Raw genomic sequence first — 25218 nt, forward strand, 5'->3', positions numbered from 1 at the left:
CCAAGTTTTGAGGATTTGAGCTATTGGGCGAGATTGAACAGGCTGGGGCTGTTTTCCCTGGAGCATCGGAGGTTGAGGGGTGACCTTATAGAGGTTTACAAAATTATGAGGGGCATGGATAGCATAAATAGACAAAGTCTTTTCCCTGGGGTCGGGGAGTCCAGGGCATAGGTTTAGGGTGAGAGGGGAAAGATATAAAAGAGACCTAAGGGGCAACCTTTTCACACAGAGGGTGGTACATGTATGGAATGAGCTGCCAGAGGATGTGGTGGAGGCTGGTACAATTGCAACATTTAAGAGGCATTTGGATGGGTATATGAATAGGAAGGGTTTGGAGGGATATGGGCCGGGTGCTGGCAGGTGGGACTAGATTGGGTTGGGATATCTGGTCGGCGTGGACAGGTTGGACCGAAGGGTCTGTTTCCATGCTGTACATCTCTATGACTCTGTAACTACAACCATCTTCCTTTGTGCAATGTGGGACTCCAATAGTATTGCTTCAGTTAGTCTTACTGAACAAATCTGCTGTAATTTTAGCAATCTATATAAATTCTCCTCTTATCTAACTGAGCACTGTTCTACGATGAAGGTTAGTCAGCATGTACATTTGTATGAATGTTGGGTTACTTGTTTCATTGCAGACAAATATCTATGGAAGTAAAGGTAAATTAGAGCAAGAAGATACACGATCACCTGCAAGTTCTCCTCCAAGTCACAAATCAACCCAATATGGTATTACATTCGCCTTTTCTTCACGATCACTAGGTCAAAACTCTGGAACTTCCTCTCTAACATCGTGTGGTTCAACTATAGCAGTTCAAGAAGACTCACCATCTCCTCAAATGGGAATTAGCAATGGACAACAAATGTTGGTCTGGCATGTTATAATATTATAAGATCTTAAGAAAAAGATTGACTCCATAATCCTGCGAATAACGTTTTTAAAAACTGTGCTGAAACCAAAATGCAACTTTGCATGAAAAGCGGTATTGGTTTTGTAATATTGCAAACTGATACCTGTCACAGAACCTGTTCGAAAGGTTTATGCATTTGCTTAGGATTACCAATGGCACACAAAAATTTGGATCTTGTCCCATTACATGTGAAACATTTTATTATACAAGTAAGCAATAGTACATATTCATTATGTCGGTTGCTTTGTTGCCCCATGTGTTAGAGTTCATCCTGGGTGGTTACATACACAACTGCAAAATGACTGACCATGTCAGTGTAGCCAACAGCAGCATCAATGTCTTTGTCATTGAATATTTTTAAGGCAAAGATCGATAGATTTTTGAATAGTAAATGAATTAAGAATTGTGGTGAGCAGGCAGGTAAATGAAGCTGAGTCCATGAAAAGATCAGCCATGATCTTATTGAATGGTGGAACAGGCTCAACTCTTGCTCCTATTTCTGATGTCTTATGTTCTTATACTATGCTCTTGCTTTTCTTTCATATGCTTTTAACCTTGGCCTTGCTCCATGCAAGGTAAATTCATTTAAAGTGTTTTAAATTATCATATTCTCCTCAGTGGGCTTGTAATTTTTGTCCCAAAACATTCCCTAGGTTTGACCCCCTTGCTGGAATCCCAAGGTGGAGTTTAATAGTCCCTTTGATTCTACTTGTTATTACTGGCACTAACCTCACTCCTCAGGTTCATACAGACAGACATGTCTATTATTCCCATAAAAATTGTGTGTTCTATTTTTTGTGATGCAAACACTACTGAACAGGCATGACTTATCTTTGCAGAACCTACTAATTCTAACAAGACTCTGAATTGGCCAAATAAACCATCACGCATCCATCCATGCCCATACTACATAATCCTTAGATACCTTTTGTCATGTGTTCTTCTCCTCACCTCTATGTTCCATCTCCACCATAAGACTATCTCTGCACCCAGGATAACACCACAACCGGTTTACATGCATTCATATAAAATGTAGTTACATAGTGAAAAGATAGAAGTAATTAATAGTGTGTTATCTAATATTTTGGCTCACTTGTCAACCTGGAATGACACACAAAGGCAGGATTCCTTGATGAATTAGTTGTTTGGAGATTTTGGTGAGTTTGGAATTTTGGGCTTTTCTGCTGCCTTTTCTAAGATGTGGTTGGTTCAGATGCTGCAATTTCTGAGCAGATTGGGAACTCGAGAGATCAGATACTTCCTTTTTGTTTTCACAGTATTGATGTGGATTTTCCAGTTAATCTAGATGACCTTCTACTGCAACTAATGTCCCATCACTAACCATACAGGTTGTTGCCTCTGCAAGAAACACAAGGCCATTATCAATAACTAACTTACTCACAGCTTGTTGATTTCAACTATGTCTCAGTGGACAATGCAGTCACCTTCTGAGTCAGAAGATCGTGGCTTCCAGTCCAGAAACCTAATCCTATAATTCAAACTAACAGCACAGATGAGATGCTAAACTGAAGCCATGATGCTTATTCCAAAGAGAGGAGAAATGCCAGTGTCCTGGACCAACATTCACCCCTCAACCAGCATCCTGGCCACATTGTTGCTGTGAAACTTACTGAGAGCAAATTGTTTCCCATATTAAAACAATGAGTACACTTCAAAAATAAATTAAGTGATGCACTTTTCGAAAAGCATTTTTTTGTTTAATTGCCTTCTTCAAACCAGCTCAAGGGATGAACTCTCAGGGTTACTGGTCTTAGGCTGTCCCTTTATCTCTGAGCTGGAATTCCTGCCTCTGTTTTAGAGGTCCAGGGGTTAGAACCCACTCTAGTTAGCACTATCGTGACTGGAGACTATCAATCTGGCTTGGAATTCTGACTTCATATTCAGTCGAATCCTATGTAAGAGAGGCTTTCACTGTTCTGTTGCCAGATAAATTGAATATCACACCACGAGGTTATTCTAAAGAGTTTCTGCAGAATGGACCAAAAGTAATGGATGAATTCTAAGGCTTCCATTGACTCTGCATGCATTCACTCTTACACCAGTTTTCAAATACAATTGTAACTATGTTTGGGATTACATGTAGAAACCTGTGATTATGCAATGTTTTACAGCTCACAGGGCACCATTCTGGATGAACTGGATTCAACATAAGAACATTGTGAGGACAGATTGCATAGACGAGGTTTATAGTCTTTCGAGTGGGGAATGGGCAGGAAAGTGGAGTTGTGGTAGAATATCTGCTGTGACTGCATTGAATGGTGGAACAGAATTGAGAAGGTGAATAGTCTACTCCTGCACTTATTTCCAATGTATCTAAGTGTAGAAGATTAAGAGGTGATCTCATCGAGGTGATTAAGGGAGTTATTTGCTCTGGTGGGAGCAAAGCATCCAAAGGGACTTCATGGGAGTAGCATTTAACAATATTTGACACAAAGCTACATAAGGTAATATTAGATCAAATGGCCTAAAACATGATTAAAGAAATAGATTTTAAGAATTGTCTTAAAGGACGTTAGAGAAAGATATCGATGTGGAGAAGTTTGTAGAAGGAATTTTGTTTTATCTTTATTAGCAAACTAATGCCTTCACATACCAGGTAAAATGGATCTGCTCTGTCCTTTTAAACCTGCAAGAAAACATAGATATATTAATTCTCCTGTGTGACATGATCTTAGTTGAAAGAATGGCTGATATTGGCATGAGTCTCATTACAATAAGCCAGAAAATGTTACACACTCTTCACAGCTCAGGCAGCATCTGTGGGAAGAGAGATTTTCAGGGTAAAGAATGAAACAGCTGGAAAGAACCAAGGGGAGATCTGTGACCAGTGGAAGGCAGGAGAAATGAAATGAGAAAAGGGATGATAGTGGAACACAGAAGCAGGTGACATGGGACAATTAGAGAAACATAGGATGAGTCTAAGGGGAGGTATAAATAGGTACAGTGCAGATCATAAAACACAGGAGCAGAAGTTGGCCATTTTGCCCATCAAGTCTGCTCCACCATCCATGGCTAATCTGATAATCCTCAACTCCATTTTTGCTTCTTCTCCATAACCCCAATCCCCTTACTGATTAAAAGCCTGTTTATCTCAGCCTTGAATATACTTAATGTCCCAGCCTCTACAGCCCTCTGTGGTAAAGAATTCCATGGATTCACAACCCTTTGAGAGAATAAGTTCCTTCTCATCTCTCTCTTAAATGGGTGATCTCTTATTCTGAGATTATGCTCTCTGGTCCTGTACTCTCCCACTAAGGAAACCATCTTTCCACATCTACCCGGTGAAGTCTTCTAAGAATCTGTTTCAGTAAGGTCACCTCTCATCATTCTATATTCCAACGAGTACAGGCCCAACCTACCCAACATCTCCTCATAGGAAAGTCCCTCCTTGGCTCATATCTCTGCACTATCTCTAAGACCAGTATATCTTTTCATAGGTAAGGGACCCAAAACTGTTCACAATATTCCAGCTGTAGCCTTTATTGTAAGGGGATTGGAGAACACGAACAAATCGTATGGTAGCTCAGTGGTTAGCACTGCTGCCTTACAATACACCCAGGTTCAATTCCACCCTTGGGTGATTGTCTTTATGGAGTTTGCATGTTCTCCCCGTGTCTGAATGGGTTTCTACCGGGTGGTCCAATTTCTTCCTATGTTACAAAGATGTTTGGATTAGTTGGATTGGCTATGCTAAGCTACCCTTGGTGTCCAGTGTAAAAAAGGTTAGGTGGATTAACTACAGTAAATGTGAGGGGCTGGGTGGAATGCTCTTCAGAGGGTCAGTGTAGACTTGATGGACCAAATGGCCTCTTTCCTCACTGTGGGAATTCTATGAAATTTTTGGATTTGATTAAAATAATCCAAACTATTCAATATTCTTTCTTAGAGAAGAAACTCTGCCCATCTGGACTGCTATCAAACATGGAGAAAGTGAGGACTGCAGATGCTGGAGATCAGAGTCGAAGAGCACAGTAGGTCAGGCAGCTTCTGAGGAGTAGGAGAGTCAACGTTTTGAGCATAAGCTCTTCATCATGAATGGGGGTGGCCCAAGGGGGCTGAGATAAATGGGAGGGGGGCGTGCACCTTCGAACTTAGCACTGACCTCTTGTACTGTCATATCTGACAATCTTCCTTCGTGCCTATCCGCTCCAACTTCCTCTCCGACCATCACGCCCTGCCTTCATCTACCTATGCCATTCCCAGCTACCTTTCTCCCAGACACACCGCCAACCTCCCCTCCCATTTATCTCTCAGCCACCTTGCCACCCCACTCCCCTCACCCCTCCCCCCCCCTCCCCCACCCCTCCCCCACCCATTCCTGATGAAGAGCTTATGCTCGAAACGTCGACTCTCCTGCTCCTTGGATGCTGCCTGACCGGCTGTGCTTTTCCAGCACCACACTCTTCAATTGCTATCAAACAAGGTTTGCTTGTTAGCACTCCTAATCTGGTGAGGAAAGATCCCAGGGCACCCTTCAAAGAAGAACAGGGAAGTCGTCCATGATATCTTGAACCACCATCTAGCCCACAAGCTAGACTGCTAAAATGTCTGGCTATTTGCAACACTGATCTGTTCATACGAGCCTAGTGTTTTCCCACATGCCCTTCAAAGTTACTACCTTGGCTGTAAAGTACTTTGGGGGCATCCGGAAGTTATCAAATCTGCTCCAAGCTGAAATCACTCATCCATTAAAATAAAACATAAGACTGCAGGTGCCAGGGATATGAAACAAACAAAACAGAAATTGCTGGAGAAGTTCAGCAAGTCTGGCAACATCTGTGGAGAGAGTACAGAGTCAACGTTTCTGAGAAAGGGTCACTAGACTCAAAACATTTGATGGTGCAAGCTCTACAAGTCTGATCCCACTACCCTGTCCATTCCCCATATCCTTCTATAGAAAATGGATCCAATTTCAATTGAAGTGATGCAGTGATGGAATAGAAAGTACATTTCTGTACCATTGTACAGGTTTTGCTGAATCCATGATTTCAAAGCCTTGACTTTAGTGAAGACCCCTGGCGTCCCTCTTTTATTTGGTGATTTGCTGCTGTTGTCCTTCCAGCTGCGACCACAGCCCATCCCCCATGACGTCACTCCAGCCACAGTCCAGGCACCTCCTGCACCCTGACACATCAGGGGACCTCCTGAATCGCCCTCCAGAAAGAAAAGAGACAGATCACACAACCTACATCACAAAAACATATTGTACAGTGATCATCAGGTTGGCAAATTGTGCAAATTGACTGCAATTTACCACTGCAGCGGTGACGCTACATATAGGTTGTCAAGCATTCTTGAATATCTTAAGGAACTATAGAAATGGAAACCATTTCTTTTCTTTCTTGTAAAGAGGTTTTGAGAATCAATGTGAGGAGAAAAGGCAGGCGACGTTTAGAATTTTCCTTCCTCTTTTATTCATTCATGGGATATGAGCATTGCTGGTCAGACCAGCATTCATAAGATCATAAGAAATGGGAGCAGGGGTAAGCCATCTGGCCCTTCGAGCCTGCTCTGCCATTCAACAAAATCATGGCTGATCTTACTGTGGCCTCAGCTCTACTTACCTATCCTCTCACCATAACCCTTAATTCCTTTACTGTTCAAAAAATGATCCATATCTTAGCTTTAAAAACATTTACTGAAGAAGCTCGACCACTTCACTAGGCAGGGAATTCCATAGATTCACAAACCTCTGGGTGAAGAAGTTCCTTCTCAATTCAGTCCTAAATTTCCACCCTTCCCCCATTTTGAGACTATGCCGCCTTGTCCTAGTTTCATTGGTCATGGAACCTATCTTATCTATTCCTTCATAATTTTACATGTTTCTATAAGATCCCCACTCATTCTTCTAAAGTCCAGTGAATATGATCTCTGTCTACTCTGACTCTCCTCATAAGCCAACCCCTTCAACTCCAGGATCAACCTCTGTACCCCCTCTAGTCCAGTACACTCTGTACCCCCTCTAGTCTAGTCCGTGATCCTCCTCTGTACCGCCCCTAGTCCAGTACACCCTTTCTCAAGTCCTTCTTACTGTTATTCCTACCAAATGGATGACTTCAATTTATTAACATTGTAATCCGTCTGCCAGACCTTTATCCACTCACTTAAATTATCTATGTCCTCACCCTGAATTCTTTTTGAGAAGATGGTAACGAGCTGCCTTCTTGAATGCAACTGAGAGTTTGCTAGGCTACTTTAAAGATTGGTTAATGGTCAATCACATTGCTATGCATCTGGAATTACGTACAGGCCAGAGTGGGTAAGGACAGCAAGTTTGCCTCTGTAAAGGGCTGTAGTGAATCAGAATAGTTTTCAACTGGAACAATTATTTGTACATTCTGCTATTTCACAGAGGAGTCAAGTGTTCCAATCTGTATTCTCAACCAGAAACAACACTCCAGGTAACTACCTTAGGTTTTAGGATTGAAATTAAAGAATAAATATGTTACAGTTCAGCACTTCATGGAACACAGTTCCATAGGAATATCAGAACAACAGGAGGGCATTCAGCAATTAGTGGTATGCTCTTGCTTACCACTAGCACATGCAGAAAACTGTCAGGTTAGCCATCTAATGTGGACCTCCTCTATTACTGGAAAAGGCGTGTTGGCAGCACCATGAGGCCCTTACAATGTCCACACAAGTGTCTCAATTGGACCACTGGCAGGCTGCCCATCACCATCTCTGGCTCTTGGACAGTTATGTTGATGGTAGAGTAGAGTAAGTGGATATATCGTGCACAGGCTGCTTGGTGGATTTTCCATATTACCCCAAATTTAAGCCAGCATCTGAGCATAAAACCCATACTATGGAGTTCAGATTATTGTTTGAGCCATATGAGTGGCAGTGAGGTTATTATGGAATTGAGTAATGACTCCATAGGTAGTGTTGTCTCATGTCTGAGTGAGAAATTATTGATTAAAGAACTACTCCAGAATTGCTTTATGAATCCAGACCAACAATACAGACCAACACAACAGTATTGATGCTGTCATCTCTCACATGAATGTAAGATTATAAGAACTAGGATTGCACATTCTCCCCGTGTCTGCGTGGGTTTCCTCCGGGTGCTCCGGTTTCCTCCCACAATCCAAAAATGTGCAGGTTAGGTGAATTGGCCATGCTAAATTGCCCGTAGTGTTAGGTGAAGGGGTAAATGTAGGAGTATGGGTCTGGGTGGGTTACGCTTCGGCGGGTCGGTGTGGACTTGTTGGGCCGAAGGGCCTGTTTCCACACTGTAAGTAATCTAATCTAGGAGCAAGAGTAGGCAATTCAGCCCCTTGAGTCTGCTCTACATTTACTACAATCATGGCTGATCTCAGTTTGGGCGCAATTCCACTTTCTGGCCTGCTTCTATTGATCCCATTGCTAATTAGAAATCTGTCTATCTCCTCCTTAAATTTACTCAGTGTCCCTGTATCCACTCCACTCTGTGGTCATGAATCCCATAAATTCACTGCACTTTCAGAAAAGTAATTCATCCTCCACTCAGTTGTAAATCTGCCAGCCCTGAGCCTAAAATCATGACCCCTTCATTCTAGATTTCCCCACAAGGGGGATTGTTCTTTCTCCATCTACTTTGTCAATCCCCTTTAGCATCTTTAATGAGACATTAAACTCAGACTTATCTGTCCTTCCAGGTGGATGTAAAAAGAAACTCATGGCAGAGGAGCATGGGAGGTTTCCCCAGGGCCTGAACCAACATTTATTCCTCAACCAATTTAATTTAAAAAAATATCTGGTCACTTAGGTAGTTGCTGTTTTTGGAATCTTGAGCTGTGCAAAGCAAATGCCATGTTTATGACCTCAATGGCAGTTTAAAAGGATTTGTTTGGAGATATTAAGTGCTTTGAGACATTCTGCAGTGGAAGGTGCTGCAGAATGTTAAGACCATTGCTTACTGTTTATCTTACCTGGCATGCATCCTGCCTTCCATCAGGGAACCCAGCGCACACGAGTGTTTCTCCTTTGAATCGTTTGATCACTGACTGCATCACCTTTAAACAAGTCCCAAAATCAATAATGGGAAGCTCAACCTCTTGTAAAGTGTTTGGTAATCTTCCACCTTGAAGGTAACAGAAAAATGATCAACAATACCAAATTACACAAGCCATGGTCCACTAGGTTCACCCACTGACATCTCAATTCTATCAGGTTGGACAAGACAACATTGAATGTAAAACACTGGTTAAGTTTCAACTAAAGTTTTAGAAAGAAATGAGGTAAAAATGCCCCACAACATGTCTGAAAGAATACATCCTGCACCAGCTTCTTTAGAGTTTGAGATCTTGGGAAGTCCTGGGCCCCTTTTATTTATTTGTTGATATGACTTGGACATTGTATTGAAAATTGCATTGTGTAGTTTGTTGATTTGAGACTACCGTGTACATTTGGACTAGCATAGGGAATCTGCTTGGAAGGCATAATGACAGATTTTTGTTTAATAAGCTGTGTAGTTCTAAAGCTAAATGTCTCTAGCTGAATATATAACTGTTTGTGCCTCAAGAACTTGCTCATGCTGTTCTAATCCTTAGTGTCTCCAGCTAAATACGTAACCGTTCCTGTTCTGAGGACATCTCAGGCATAATGGGAAAAATGAGCATTTATTTTCCATCCCTAATCACCCTTGAGAAGGTATGAGGGAGCTATCTTCTTCACTTGCTTGACCACTTCAAAGGGCAGCAAAAGTCAACTACCTTGCAGCAAAATCATAGATTTCCTCTATGAAATATATTAGTGAACCAGTTTTCTTTTATTTGATAATCCAATAATTTCATGATCACCATTCAGCTTGCTATTCCAACTCATGCAATTAACTGAATTAATTGACAAACTATCACATTGAGAGTTTCTGGGTCCTGTCATGACGTCATTGGTCATATGTTCATAATTCATAAGATATAGGAGCAGAATTAGGCCATTTGGCCCATTAAGTCTGCTTCGCCATTCGATCATGGTTGATATGCTCCTCATAGCTGAAAATGTGTTGCTGGAAAAGCACAGCAGGTCAGGCAGCATCCAAGGAACAGGAGAATCGACGTTTCGGGCATAAGCCCTTCTTCAGATATGCTCCTCATTCCCATTTTCCTGCCTTCTCTCTATATCCCTTCACCGATTACCTATTAAAAATCTATCTAATTCCTCCTTAAATTTACTCACTGACCCAGTATCCACTGCACTTTGGGGTAGCAAATTCCATAGATTCACAACCCTTTGGAAGAGGTAGTTTCTCCTCAACTCTGTTTTAAATTTGCTACCCCTTGTCCTAACATTATGAACTCTCATCCTAGAATGTCTCACAGGAGGAAGCATTGGCTTCACGTTTATTTTATCCTCACCTTTTATCATCTTGAATACCTCAATTTGATTTCCCCTCATTCTTCTAAATTCCAGAGACTACAGGCCTAAACTGTTCAATCTCTCTTCATACGACAAACGCCTCATGTCTGGGATCAGTCTCCTCTGAACTGCTTCCAATGCCATTACATCTTTCCTCAAATAGGGGATCAAGTGGCACAGTGGCTCAGTGGTTAGCACTGCTGCCTCACAGCACCAGAGACCCAGGTTCGATTCCAGCCTTGGGCAACTGTCTGTGTGGATTTTTACATTCTCCCTGTGTCTGTGTGGGTTTCCTCCCACAGTCCAAAGATGTGCAGGTCAGGTGAATTGGCCATGCTAAATTGTCCATGGTGCTGGGTGCATTAGTCAGAGGGAAGTGGGTCTGGGTGGGTTACTCTTCGGAGGGTCAGTGTGGACTGGTTGGGCTGAAGGGCCTGTTTCCACTGTAGGGAATCTCATCTAAAAAACTCCAGGTGCAGTCTCAGTCATACCTTGTACAGTTGCAACAACATCGTCATGTTTTGAAAGCAACTGGAAGTTTTCCCCTGAAGTAACATAGGTACTTTGCTGCTGGAGCCAGATTCTTTAGGATGCTGATTTAACAGACCCCACCTGAGAAATTCCTGGCATGCATTAATTAAGCCAAATTCCAGTGCAATGCCTTTTTAGCTGCAGGACTTACCCTCAGATAAGCGTCCCCAGCCAGCAGTGCTGCAAATGGTGCCTGTACCAAAGTTGTCATCCTCAGCAGGAAGGCAGGCTGGATAGATATTGTCACCTGTGATAGAACAACACAAGAGGTTGTCACTGTCTCTCAGTTCCTGATTCAGATGAGTCACTGCTGGCTCCAGTGTAGTGTTCCATTCTTAAACACAGAGTCACTTTGTTTGGTCTCTCTCCAGACAGCCATAGTAAACACAGGCTGCACCTCTGACACTGAATGTCCTATTGATAACCAGCAAAGATCCATACCTTTTAGTATAGATGAACACCCTCCCCTCTCCATATTGTAAAATGTGGTTAGTATACTTTAAGGTACCAGCTTCTTGTATGCTCTGGTCTGAGACAGAAGACCATGTATTCACATCCTACTTAAGCTCAAAATCTAGGAGGTCAGACAACTGTTTTGTTTCTTTACTTGTTAATGAAATGTATGCACCACTGCCAGGGTCAGTATTATTATCCTTCCCTAACTGCCAGTGAAAGATGGTGATGAGTTTAGAAGAGGCTGTCAAGGAAGGTTTGGAGAGTTACTGCAGTGCATCTTGTCAATGGCACACACTGCAGCAACTGTGTCCCATTAATAAACATATGAACAAGAAATAAGAGTAGGACATTTGGCCCTTCAATAAAATCATGGCTGATTTGATTTTAACCTCAACTCTACATTCCTGCATACCTCCGATAACCTTTCATCTGCTTGGTGATCAGAGATGTGAAATTGTAGTAATGGATGATGTGTTGATCAAATGGGCGGCTTTGTACTGAAAGGTGTAAAGCTTCTTGAGTATTGTTGGAACTGCGCTTATCCAGTCAAATGGAGAGAGGCATGGATAGGATAAATAGACAAAGTCTTTTCCCTGGGGTTGGGGAGTCCAGAACTAGAGGGCACAGGTTTAGGGTGAGAGGGGAAAGATATAAAAGAGATCTAAGGGGCAACGTTTTCAGGCAGAGGGTGGTGCGCGTGTGGAATGAGCTGCCAGAGGAAGTGGTGGAGGCTGGTACAATCGCAACATTTAAGAGGCATTTGGATGGGTATATGAATAGGAAGTGTTTGGAGGGATATGGGCCGGGAGCTGGCAGGTGGGACTAGATTGGGTTGGGATATCTGGTCGGCATGGATGGGTTGGACCGAAGGGTCTGTTTCCATGCTGTACATCTCTATGACTCTATAACTCCATCAGTGCCCTGAATTGTACCTTGCAGATGGTGAACAACTGGGGAGTCAGGAGGTACTCAAAGCAGAACTCCCACCTTTGACCTGCAGTTGTAGTCACAATATTTCAGTGACTGGCTAAAAATACGTGTTTTCTTCATCAGCCCTGAACATTTCTCTGTTTTTATTGACTCTGTCAGCTGATTATGGGGGAGGGGTGAATGTAAAAGTGAGTTTGGTGAGAGAAAAATGTCGAGTAGTGATGACAAACATTATGATGTGAGACAAATGTAGTGGAGTAACCAGTTCAGCCTGCTCATCTATTCCCTATGTTTGCATGTCAGAGCAGGACGGGCAGAAGGAGTGTAATGAGTACCACAGAAATAAACCTGAGCAAATTGAGTCAGCTGCTTTGAACTAGGACAACATGACAGCTCAAGTCTGGAAGTAAAATTCCTATCATTGATGTTTTCAATGGCTGCCCCATCTCTAACCCACCTGATTCCACCCCCATCCAAACTGTTACCATTGCTAGGAGAGTGAACCAACTGTGTTTTACCAATTAGAGGACAATTATCATTGTTTATTGTTCATCATTCTTTCACTTTTATCAGAATCCTTAGATGCTGAATTTCTATCCCATTAACAAAAGGTACATGGTTACTGAAATGTCAGTTTTGCTATACTTTGTTTCAACATGAAGCTGTAAAAATACTTCCCTGCTTAAATTTATACAATGCTATCGTGTTTTATCCTAACATCAGGGAGTGGCTGTCAGTACCGGCATCAGGGAGTGCCAGCCTGGATATTCTCTCAAGTAGCTGGACTGGTTCTGGAACGTATAATCTACTGAAAAAGAGAGGAGTGTATTACCATGGCTAAATTCAGGAGAGATCAAAGATCTGGAATGGAGCCTAGGATGGAGGCATTTACCCTTGAAGAGAGGCTGAATAAGCTCAGTTTGTTTTCTTTAAAGCAGAGAAGGTGGAGAGGGAACCTGATTGAGGTGTGTAAGATTATGAGGGGCTTTGATAGGGTGGATAAGAAGCACTTGTCCTCTCTAGGTGAAAGGTCAATAAAAATGGACATAATTTTAAGGTGAAGAGTCGGAGGTTTAGAGGGATTTGAGGAAAACCTTTCTCACCCAGAGGATGATGGAAATCTACAATGCTCTGCCTGGGTAGAGGTCCTGTTTCTGCAGGAGTGTGGGATACCACACGTCAGCAGCTACAGGAGATGGTCGAGCTCGTGGGCCCATGGACCGTCAGTTTGGTCGGGAGGCAACGATAGCTGCGCCTCTGGCCTGGGTACCTTTTGCGAGGAGGCAACTTCACCATCTCCGAGGTTAAGGAGGTAGTGGGCGGGCGCCTCCTCGTCACTGACGTCATGTATAGAAACGCTCCCCTGAGACTGATTAATGTGTACGCCCCAACTGGTAAGAATGAACAGTTGGCCGTCCTACAGCAGCTTCCACTGTTGCTGGCTACATCCAGGCTGGTCATTCTGGCCGGAGACTTCAACTGTATCATTGATGCAGATGGACGATCCTGCAGGGGGGGACAGTAAACTGGACGCCACATCCAGAGCCCTGATGGAAACGGTCAAAGATGCCAAGCTGCATGACGTCTTCAGCACCCCTGCAGACGGACCGCAGCGTCGAAACACCTGGTCACGGGCAGACAGATCTATCCGCTCAAGGATAGATTACCTGTTTGTGTCCCGAACGCTCTCGGTCAGATCCACCGACGTCAAGCCGGTGTTCTTCTCTGACCACTGCCTCCTGCTGGCTGACTGTCACCTACAGGACGAGCAGCGGGCTGGTAAGGGAACGTGGAAGCTGAACACCAAGCTGCTGACCCCGGGAAACATTGAGGAGCTCAAGAGGGATTACGCAGGTTGGAGAACCATGAAGCCCCTGTTTGAGTCTCCAGCGGACTGGTGAGAAACAGTAAAAAGGAACATCAAGAGGTTCTTCATCCTCAAAGGTGTTAAGGAGGTGAGAGAGAGGCGGGGAAAACTGTCCCAGCTCCAGGAAAGTATGCAGAACCTGCTCCTGCTGCAGACGATGGAGGTTGATGTCACGGAGGACCTCAAGGAGGTGAAGGGCCAGCAAGCCTCGGTCTTTGCCTCGGAGGCCTCCAAGATAATCTTCCGGTCCAGGATCCATTTTGTGGAGCAGGACGAGACGTGCTCACGTTTCTTCTTCCAGAAGGTGCACAAAGAGAGCTCCATGCTCAGCAGCCTGAAGGAAGAAGATGGCTCGATAACGTCATCTCAGGCTGACATCATGAGGATCAGTAAATCCTTCTATGCCAGTCTGTGTGACGCGAAGCCAACCGACAGCGCGGCCTCCCAGTCGTTCCTGTCCTCTATCACGGAGGTCTTAGACAACAGAACACGCGAGACGCTGGACCAGCCGCTATCTCTGGACAAGCTGACCAAGGCCATCGAGTCCTTCGAAAAGAATAAAACTCCCGGAAGCAACGGCTTACCGGTCGAGCTCTATTCCGCTCTTGTGGGACTTGATTGGCCAGGACCTGCTGGAGGTGTATGTCAGTATACTTCGGGTAGGTACCATGAGTGAATCCATGAGGAAAGGCATCATCACCCTTATCTACAAGCGGAAGGGGGAGAGGGAGGAAATCAGAAATTGGAGACCAATCTCACTATTAAATGCGGATTACAAAATCTTGGCAAAGGTCATCGCCAACCGGGTCAGGTCTGCTCTGCGATCGGTGATCCACCCTGACCAAACCTGTGTCGTACCAGGCAGGAAGATCGCTGAGAGTCTCACACTCCTCAGGGATACGATCGCCTAAGTGCATGACAGGGGAGTGGACACCTGCCTCATCAGCCTGGATCACGAGAAAGCCTTTGACAGGATATCACATACGTATATGAGAGATGTTCTCTCCAAAATGGGCTTTGGGGATGGAATCTGCAATTGGATCAGACTGGTCTACACCAACATTGTCAGTGCAATCTCAATCAATGGGTGGCAATCAGATAGCTTCCCAGTCAGATCTGGAGTCAGGCAGGGCTGTCCTCTCTCTCCTGCCTTGTTTGTGTGCTGCATAGAGCCGTTTGCCGAGTCCATCAGGAAGGATGCGAGCCTGATAGGGGTGACTATTCCTGGCAGCGGGGGCCTGCAGGTTAAGGCCTCCCTGTACATAGATGATGTCGCCGTTTTCTGCTCGGATCCGCTGTCCGTGCACAGACTCATGTGCATCTGTGACCAGTTTGAATGGACCTCGGGAGCCGGAGTCAACCGAGGCAAGAGCGAGGCCATGCTCTTCAGGAACTGGGCCGACCAATCCTCCATCCCCTTCACCGTCAGGACTGACCACCTGAAGGTGCTGGATATTTGGTTTGGAGAGGCTGGGCATGCGCCAAGTCTTGGGGGGAGCGTATCAAGAAAGTGAGGCAGAAACTGGGCAGATAAAAGCTACGGTCACTCTCCATTGCGGGTAAAAACCTGGTCATCAGGTGTGGGGCACTGTCAGTGTTGTTATATGTAGCACAGGTCTGGCCTATTCCCAGAACCTGTGCCGTCGCAGTCACCCAGGCCATCTTCCATTTTATATTGAGATCAAAGATGGCCAGGGTCTGAAGGGATTTGATATACAAAACTCTGGGCAACTGGGGAAAAGACACACCCAATGCCACCCTCACCCTGATGGCCACCTTTGTGTGTGGCTGCATCAAGCTGTGCGTGGATTCCTGGTACGCGAACACAAAGTGTCACTACGTACTGAGGTTCTACCTGTCTCCGGTGTTGCAAAGGATGGGCCTGGCCTCGCAGCTGCGAAACACTCTAAGTAGTTGGACCGTTCGGTATCACCTGTCCTTAGTGGAGAAATTTATGAAGAAATTTCTCCACTAAGATGTTATGAAGAAAAACATCTTTGACCACAAGTCCATCAGGAAGTAGTCAGCACGTAATGTCCTTGAGACCCTTCAGGAAAAGGAGAGGGCGGATCCTGTCGAGCGGTTCCCTGGGCAGACTGTCAAAGTCATTTGGCAGAATGCCTCATCGCCAGAACTTTCCAACAAGCACCAAGACATGGCTTGGCTGGTGGTGAGAAGGGCTCTGCCTGTGAGATCCTTTATGCACGCCCGGACTCTCTGCCGCACCGCACGCTGCCCTCGAAGTCGCTCGGCGGGGACGAGACTGTCACACACCTCCTTCTGGAATGTGCCTACGCAAAGGAAGTCTGGAGAGGAATGCAGTGATGTTTGTCGAGGTTCGTCCCAAGCAATTCCATGACGCGGGACTCCATGCTCTATGGTCTGTTCCCCAGGACGCACACCGAGACGAACATCAACTGTGCCTGGAGGATCATCAGCTCAGTGAAAGACACTCGTTGGTCTGTCTGAAACCTGTTGATCTTCCAGCTGAAGGAGCTGACCCCGACTAAGTGTTGCGGACATTCCAAGGTCCAGCTGAAGCTTGGGGCAGCTACCGCCAAGGCGCGGTGGGGAAAGACCACCGTGTAATGTCTGCCTGCCTAAGAAGAACAGGGGGCCCACGTAGTAAGTGGCCTCAGCTAAATATTTGGATAGTAAACATACAGACCTGTATATACGAATGATTACTCGATCTCTGTATGCAAATAAATTGAATGTTTACGTATGCATGGCATGACCAATTGTACAGATCATCAAAATATTTTATGAATAAAGTATATTTTTGAAATTAAAGAAAAGGTGGTGGAGGTGGGAAACCTCACAACCTTTAAATAGTTTTTGGATGAGCACATGAAACGTCATAACATTCAAGGCTCTGCATATCTGTTTTTTCTGTCAGTAGTGCCAAGTCACAGGCATGTATCAGCATCAAATCAGTAGTATAATAGAGCCACGAAGGTGAACCTGATATTAAAATGCCACAACACCACTCTTTGAGGACAACATATCAAGAAATGAAAGTTGCTGAACTAAAAGTTACCAAAGGTGAAGATGCCATTGAGTTCCAGAAGAGCAATATCATACTCAACTGGGTACATAGCCTTGAATTTGGGATGTATGATGACACGTTTGACTGTTAGAGTTTGCTCCTCTTTGTCCAAGTTCTTCAGGTTATATTCTCCAGCTGTTACCTTCAATGTGGACAAGATGTTCCTGAGACCAACAAAACAAAAACAGGGTATCAATGCAGGATATTACTGAGGAGAAATCCATTCTAGGCAGTTAGAACCCGTAGCAAACAGACTGGGTAGCAATGTTCCTGGTCCAAAATGTACCAGAAAATAAACAGGACACAGACAGCAGCAAATAATTAGAGAGAACATTGCAGGTTGGTTTTGTTAAGTTCACATTTGCTGGACACTAAGGTGATTCAGATGATAAAGTTGCTAAATTATGAAGGTAGTCTCTGTCTTCACTCTCAGGCAGATGTAAAAAAAATGTCAGGCATGATTTCAAAGAAAAGCAGTGGAATTCTTGCTTGTGTTCCTCCTCAATATCTATCCCTCAAACAATATCATTAAATTATCACATTGCTGTTTATGGGAGATTTATGTTTGGATGGCACGGTGGCTCAGTGGTTAGCACTGCTGCCTTCAGGGATTCCAGCCTCAGGTGACTGTCTGAGTGGAGTTTGCACATTCTCCCCGTGTCTGCGTGGGTTTCCTTTGGATGCTCCAGTTGCCTCCCACAGTCCAAAGATGTGCAGGTTAGGTGGATTGGCCATTGGTTAGGTGGCGTTATAGGGATACAGTGGGTGGCTAGCACTGGAAGGGATTCTCTTCAGATGGGCCAAATAGCCTCTTTCCTCACTGTAGGGAATCTACAAGATTGCTGTATATAAACTAGCTCCCACAGTCCCATGTAATGACAGTAACAACATTTCAAAGAAAATACTCCAGGGTCTATAAATTACCTTGAGTGCCACCATAGAGTTGCAAACCTTCTTCACTAAACAAGAATTTCATTTCCTTGAGTTTTGAAGTTGATGTAATTGAGTTGTTTAAGATGATTTAATGTTTCAATAGGGTAGATAAAGAAACTAATTCCTCTGCTGGGAGGAGCTAGCCAAAGCAAATGGAACATAACTTTAACATTAAATTGAGTCTGCTCAGGAGTGATACCAAGAAGCATTTACTCACACAAAAGGTAGTGAAAATCTTGAACCCTTTCTCCTCAAATTGATGCTGGGAAGTGGGTCAATTGACAGTTTTAAAACTGAAATTGAATGTTGTGATGAAAATGTGGAACTTGACTTGTACAGGATGTGATCAAGGCAAATAATATTGATGCATTTAAAGAGAAGTTACATTGCACATGAAGGAGATGTGAACAGAAGGTTATGCCATTAAACCTGTACTTTGACAGATTACTTCCCATTGAGTTCTCCCAGTTATATTGTTAAGTCCTCAGCCAATAAGTTTAAAGACAGACATAACAGAAATATCCTCACAGAAAGGTTTTTAATTTTAATAGATTTTAAGATACATGAACTTCTGGTGATCAGAAAACAACTTCAGCGTGTCTGTACCTGCCCCGCATGCAATGGGCCGCTGTCAACACCCACTTCTCATTGATAATCGTCCCTCCGCAGTAATGGATTTGACGTCGTTTCAAAGAAACCTGCCAGAGACGTTCAACACCATTAAATGCACAACTGGTGCACAGAATCATACAACACTGAGAGAGACCTTTTGGCCCTTCATGCTAATGCTGCCTCTTTAAAAATGCAATTTGTGTCATCCCAGCTCCATGTCTCCTTGCTTATTTCTTATCACTTTGGTTTCATTTTCTCCTTTTCAAGTGTTTACGCAAATTCATTTTGTCAATGTTTCCACCACAGTGTTAAAAAAGATCCTCTGCAGCGGTCCCTTACCATTCATCTTAAATCTGGTTACTAACAATCCAGCCATTATAAACAGTTTCTCCTGATCTACTCGATCAAGATTCCTTATCACTTTGTTTAAGAGACATCTTGACAGATACATGAACAGGCAGGGAACAGCAGGAAATGATTAATGTAGAGGCAAACGGGTTTTAGTTTAGAAAGGCATCCTATGCTGACACAGTCTGGCGGGCCGAAGGCCTGTTCCTCTGCTGCACTGTTCTTTGTTCTTTGAACACCTTTATTATTTTTCATCCTGCCTTCTTTTATCGGAAGAGAATAACCCCATCTTTACCAGTCTTACCACAGAATTGTTATCACAGTTATCATTCCAGTAAAATATCTATCCACCTTTTCAAGGTTTTGATATACTTCCAAAAATGCATTCATTATTCTACCTCAGGCCAACCCAGTTATTTATTTGACCGTTTAGACTGGGTGGCTGCAATTAGTTTTGGTCAACAAGCTATTCATTATTTACATTAATAATTCAGATTTCGAAATCAAAACTGAAGTTCCAAACATGTATGTAATTTACTCAAAATGGGCTGATAATATGCTTAGAAGACTGCAACAAATGGCCAGATTAGGGCGGCACGTTGGCACAGTGGTTAGTACTGCTGCCTCACAGCGCCAGAGACCCAGGTTCCATTCCTGCCTCAGGAGACTGACTGTGTGAAGTTTGCACATTCTCCCCTTGTCCGCGTGGGTTTCCTTCGGGTGCTCCGGTTTCCTCCCACAGTCCATAAATGTGCAGGTTAGGTGAATTGGCCATGCTAAATTGCCCATAGTGTTAGGTGCAGGGATAAATGTAGGGGAATGGGTCTGGGTGGGTTGCTCTTCGGAGGGTTGTTGTGGACTTAAGACCATAAGACCATAAGACATAGGAGCGGATTTAAGGCCATTCGGCCCATTGAGTCCACTCCGCCATTCAATCATGGCTGATGGGCATTTCAACTCCACTTACCCGCATTCTCCCCGTAGCCCTTAATTCCTTGTGACATCAAGAATTTATCAATTTCTGCCTTGAAGAATTTAGCATCCCAGCCTCCACTGCACTCTGCGGCAATGAATTCCACAGGCCCACCACTTTGTGGCTGAAGAAATGTCTCCACATTTCTGTTCTGAATTTACCCCCTCTAATTCTTGTTGGGTCGAAGGGCCTGTTTCCACACTGTAAGTAATCTAGTAATCTAATCTAAAAGACAAGCACTCAATAATTTGCAGAATATGCAAATAACTAACAAATGAACTTCAACACAGATCAATGTGAGATAGTATATTCTGGCAAGAGAAAGTGAGGACTGCAGATGCTGGAGATCAGAGCTGAAAATGTGTTGCTGGAAAAGCGCAGCAGGTCAGGCAGCATCCAAGGAGCAGGAGAATCGACGCTACAGCGGGCGCACAGAGAGGGGAGCCAGAAGGTAGGCGGAGACCAGTTTAAATTAACATTTTTCTTTTCGCAGTCTGTGTTTGTTTTTCAACTAGGAGCGGGAACCCGGAAGTCGTCAACAGAGGCTTCTGGGAAGGTAAGAAGTTTGAGTGGAGAAGGAACCCAAGACACTACACGTGTAGTGTCTCCCACTCTCCCTCCTCCTCTAACCTAAACAAAAGGACTCAGTCGGCTGAACAGGTAAGCTACTTAGTGTTCTTGTTTTGGAGAATAAGTGTAGAGCTATGGCAGCGCAGGCAGTGGAATGTTCCTCCTGCAGGATGCTTGAGGTAGGGGTGACCACCGATACTCCTGCCGACTTCACCTGCAGGAAGTGCAGCCAGCTCCAGCTCCTCACAGACCCCATTAGGGAAATGGACCTGGAGTTGGATGAACTGAGGATTATTCAAGAGGCTGAGAGGGTGATAGATAGAAGCTACAGGGACATAGTTATGCCAGAGAACAGAGGTAGCTGGGTAACAGTTAGAGGTGGGAAGAGGAGGAAGCAGGCAGTGCAGGGATCCCCTGTGGTCGTTCCCCTCAACAATAAGTATACCGCTTTGGATACTGTTGGGGGGGACGGCCTAGCAGGGGTAAGCTGCAGTGACCGGGTCTCTGGCACGAGGTCCGGCTCTGAGGCCCAGAAGGGAAAGGGGGAAAGGGGGAGAGGAGGAGAGCGCTAGTTATAGGAGACTCTATAGTTAGAGGGACAGACAGGCGGTTCTGTGGACATGGTCGAGTCTCTCGGATGGTTTGTTGCCTCCTGGGTGCCAGTGTCTGAGAGGTCTCGGACCGTGTCTTCAGAATCCTTCAGGGGGAGGGTGTGCAGCCAGAAGGCGTGGTGCACATTGGCACCAACGACATAGGTAGGAAGAGGGGTGGGGAGGTCATTCAAGAGCTCAGGGAGTTAGGCTGGAAGCTAAAAGCTAGGATGGACAGAGTCGTCATCTCTGGGTTGTTGCCGGTGCCACGTGACAGTGAGGCAAGGAATAGGGAGAAAGTGCAGTTGAACACGTGGCTGCAAGGATGGTGTAGGAGGGAGGGCTTCAGGTATTTGGACAATTGAACTGCATTCTGGGGAAGGTGGGACCTGTACAAGCAGGACGGGTTGCACCTGAACCAGAAGGGCACCAATATCCTGGGAGGTAGGTTTGCTAGCACTCTTCGGGGGGGGGTTTAAACTAATTTGGCAGGGGGATGGGATCCGGACTTGTAGTCCAGCAAGTAGGCTAGCTGTTTGTCAGGATGTCCAAGAATGTAGGGAGGCTGTGGAGAAGCTAACACTGACAGGGAATACTTGCGGACACAAAGATGGGCTCAAGTGTGTATATTTCAACGCAAGGAGTATCAGAAATAAGGTGGATAAACTTAAGGCATGGATCGGTACTTGGGACTATGATGTTGTGGCCATCACGGAAACGTGGATAGAAGAGGGACAGGAATGGTTGTTGGAGGTTCCTGGTTACAGATGTTTCAGTAAGATTAGGGAGGGTAGTAAAAAAGGAGGGGGGGTGGCATTGCTAATTAGAAATGGTATAACGGCTGTAGAAAGGCAGTTTGAGGGGGATCTGCCTTTGGAGGTAGTATGGGCTGAAATCAGAAATAGGAAAGGTGCAGTCACCTTGTTGGGTGTTTACTATAGGCCCCCCAATAGCAGTAGAGATGTGGAGAAACAGATTGGGAAACAGATTTTGGAAAGGTGCAGAAGCCACAGGGTAGTAGTCATGGGCGATTTCAACTTCCCAAATATTGATTGGAAGCTGTTTAGATCAAGTAGATTGGACAGGGCGGTGTTTGTGCAGTGTGTCCAGGAAGCTTTTCTAACTCAGTATATAGATTGTCCGACCAGAGGGGAGGTCATATTGGATTTGGTACTTGGTAACGAACTGTGACAAGTGATGGGCTTGTTAGTGGGTGAGCATTTTGGTGATGGTGACCACAATTCTGTGACTTTCACCTTGATTATGGAGAGAGATAGGTGCTTGCAACAGGGTAGGTTTTACAATTGGGGGAAGGATAAATACGATGCTGCAAGACAGGATCTGAGGAGCATAAATTAGGACCATAGGCTGTCAGGGAAGGATGTCATTGAAATGTGGAACTTTTTCAAGGAACAGATACGACGTGTCCTTGATATGTATGTACCGGTCAGGCAGGAAAGAAATGGTCGTGTGAGGGAACTTTGGTTGATGAGGGAGATTGAATGTCTTGTCAGGAGGAAGAAGGAGGCTTACATAAGGTTGAGGAAACAAGGTTCAGACAGAACGTTGGAGGGATACAAGATAGCCAGGAGGGAGCTGAAGAAAGGGATTAGGAGAACTAAGAGAGGGCATGAAAAATCTTTGGCGGGTAGGATCAAGGATAACCCCAAGGCCTTTTATGTGTATGTGAGAAACATGAGAATGACGCGAATGAGGGTAGGTCCAATCAAGGACAGTAGTGGGAGACTGTGTATTGAGTCGGAAGAGATAGGAGAGGTCTTGAATGAGTACATTTCTTCAGTATTTACAAATGAGAGGGACCGTATTCTTGAAGAGGAGAGTATGAAACAGACTGGTAAGCTAGAGGAGATACTTGTTAGAAGGAAGATGTGTTGGACATTTTGTCAAACTTGAGGATAGACAAGTCCCCCGGGCCTGACGGGATATATCCTAGGATTATGTGGGAAGCAAGAGAGGAAATTGCAGAACCGTTGGCAATGATCTTTTCGTCTTCACTGTCAATGGGGGTGGTGCCAGGGGACTGGAGAGTGGCGAATGTTGTGCCCCTGTTCAAAAAAGGGAATAGGGATAACCCCGGGAATTACAGGCCAGTTAGTCTTACTTCGGTGGTAGGCAAAGTAATGGAAAGGGTACTGAGGAATAGGATTTATGAGTATCTGGAAAGGCACTGCTTGATTAGGGACAGCCAGCACGGATTTGTGAGGGATAGGTCTTGCCTTACAAGTCTTATTGAATTCTTTGAGGAGGTGACCAAGCATGTGGATGAGGGTAGAGCAGTGGATGTAGTGTACATGGATGTTGGTAAAGCATTTGATAAGGTTCCCCATGGTAGGTTTATGCGGAAAGTCAGGAGACATGGGATAGTGGGAAGTTTGGCCAGTTGGATAGAGAACTGGCCAACCGGTCGAAGTCAGAGAGTGGTGGTAAATGGTAAATATTCAGCCTGGAGCCCAGTTACAAGTGGAGTTCCGCAGGGATCAGTTCTGGGTCCTCTGCTGTTTGTAATTTTTATTAATGACTTGGAAAAGGGAGTCGAAGGGTGGGTCAGTAAATTTGCAGACGATACGAAGATTGGTGGAGTTGTGGATAGTGAGGAGGGCTGTTGTCGGCTGCAAAGGGACTTAGATATGATGCAGAGCTGGGCTGAGGAGTGGCAGATGGAGTTCAACCCTGTCAAGTGTGAGGTTGTCCATTTTGGAAGGACAAATAAGAATGCGGAATGCAGGGTTAACGGTAGGGTTCTTAGTAAGGTGGAGGAGCAGAGGGATCTTGGGGTCTATGTTCATAGATCTTTGAAAGTTGCCACTCAGGTGGATAGAGCTTGTAAGAAGACCTATGGTGTATTAGCGTTCATTAGCAGAGGGATTGAATTCAAGAGTCGTGAGGTGATGTTGCAGCTGTATAGGACCTTGGTAAGACCACATTTGGAGTACTGTGTGCAGTTCTGGTCGCCTCATTTTAGGAAAGATGTGGAAACTTTGGAGAGGGTGCAGAGGAGATTTACCAGGATGTTGCCTGAAATGGAGAATAGGTCGTACGAGGATAGGTTGAGAGTGCTAGGCCTTTTCTCATTGGAACGGCGAAGGATGAGGGGTGACTTGATAGAGGTTTATAAGATGATCAGGGGAATAGATAGAGTAGACAGTCAGAGACTTTTTCCCCAAGTACAACAGAGTGTTACAAGGGGACATAAATTTAAGGTGAAGGGTGGAAGGTATGGGGGATGTCAGGGGTAGGTTCTTTACCCAGAGAGTGGTGGGGGCATGGAATGCGTTGCCTGTGGGAGTGGCAGAGTCAGAATCATTGGTGACCTTTAAGCGGCAATTGGATAGGTACATGGATAGGTGCTTAAGGTAGGACAAATGTTCGGCACAACATCGTGGGCCGAAGGGCCTGTTCTGTGCTGTATTGTTCTATGTTCTATGTTCTATGTTTCGGGCATGAGCCCTTCTTCAGGAATTCCTGAAGAAGGGCTCATGCCCGAAACGTCGATTCTCCTGCTCCTTGGATGCTGCCTGACCTGCTGCGCTATTCTGGCAAGAGGTATAGGGAGGTCACTTAATACTTGAAAGGTACGAGTCTTAGTGGAAGAGAAAAACAAAGGTATCTTGGAGTACAAATATTTCAATTGCTAAAGGTTGCACCACAAGTTGGCAAGACAAATAGAAAGAAAAACAAAGCTAGCACTGGGATTTATTTCGTGAAGGACAGAATTGAGAAGTAAGGAAGTTATGCTAAACCTGCATCAAATCTTGGTTCGAGCAGTATTTAATTTACAACTTGCAGTTCCAGTTGCCATCTTTAAAACAGGATGTAGAGGCAGAGAAGTATTATTCACGCATCCAGGGAAAAGGGTATAGGTATCAGAAAAGGATTGAAAGGATTGGGGTCTCTTTTCTCTGGAAAATGTAGATGTTTTTAATGAAAAATAAGACAAAGTTATGAAGGTGAAGCCAATAGAAGGTAACATGATGATAGATTTAGATAACAAAAGGTAGGAGAAGGCACAAGCAGAGGATGAACACCACCAGTACATAAACAAATGTTTCCAGTTACTGAGGTAC

The 25218-nt window shown here is 44.6% G+C and overlaps 1 protein-coding gene across 1 annotated transcript in view; it reads right to left on the bottom strand.

Moving 5' to 3' along the window:
* Positions 1-1096: 1096 nt before the first annotated feature.
* The window catches only part of ovch2 (ovochymase 2), a 37340-nt gene continuing 13218 nt past the window's right edge, over positions 1097-25218 (bottom strand). The window contains exons 3-9 of the mRNA XM_043705622.2: positions 18647-18738; positions 17099-17271; positions 10957-11052; positions 8849-9000; positions 5894-6089; positions 3529-3561; positions 1097-2273 (exon numbers count right to left, since the gene is read on the bottom strand). Of these exons, the coding sequence (XP_043561557.2) occupies positions 2212-2273; positions 3529-3561; positions 5894-6089; positions 8849-9000; positions 10957-11052; positions 17099-17271; positions 18647-18738 (804 nt within the window). The 3' untranslated portion in view covers positions 1097-2211. The remainder of the gene's footprint in view (positions 2274-3528; positions 3562-5893; positions 6090-8848; positions 9001-10956; positions 11053-17098; positions 17272-18646; positions 18739-25218) is intronic.

Source organism: Chiloscyllium plagiosum, unplaced genomic scaffold (genome assembly GCF_037043375.1).
Source record: "Chiloscyllium plagiosum isolate Xiang-an unplaced genomic scaffold, Cpla_swu_hap1 HiC_scaffold_18, whole genome shotgun sequence".
NCBI classification, from domain to species: Eukaryota; Metazoa; Chordata; class Chondrichthyes; order Orectolobiformes; family Hemiscylliidae; genus Chiloscyllium; species Chiloscyllium plagiosum.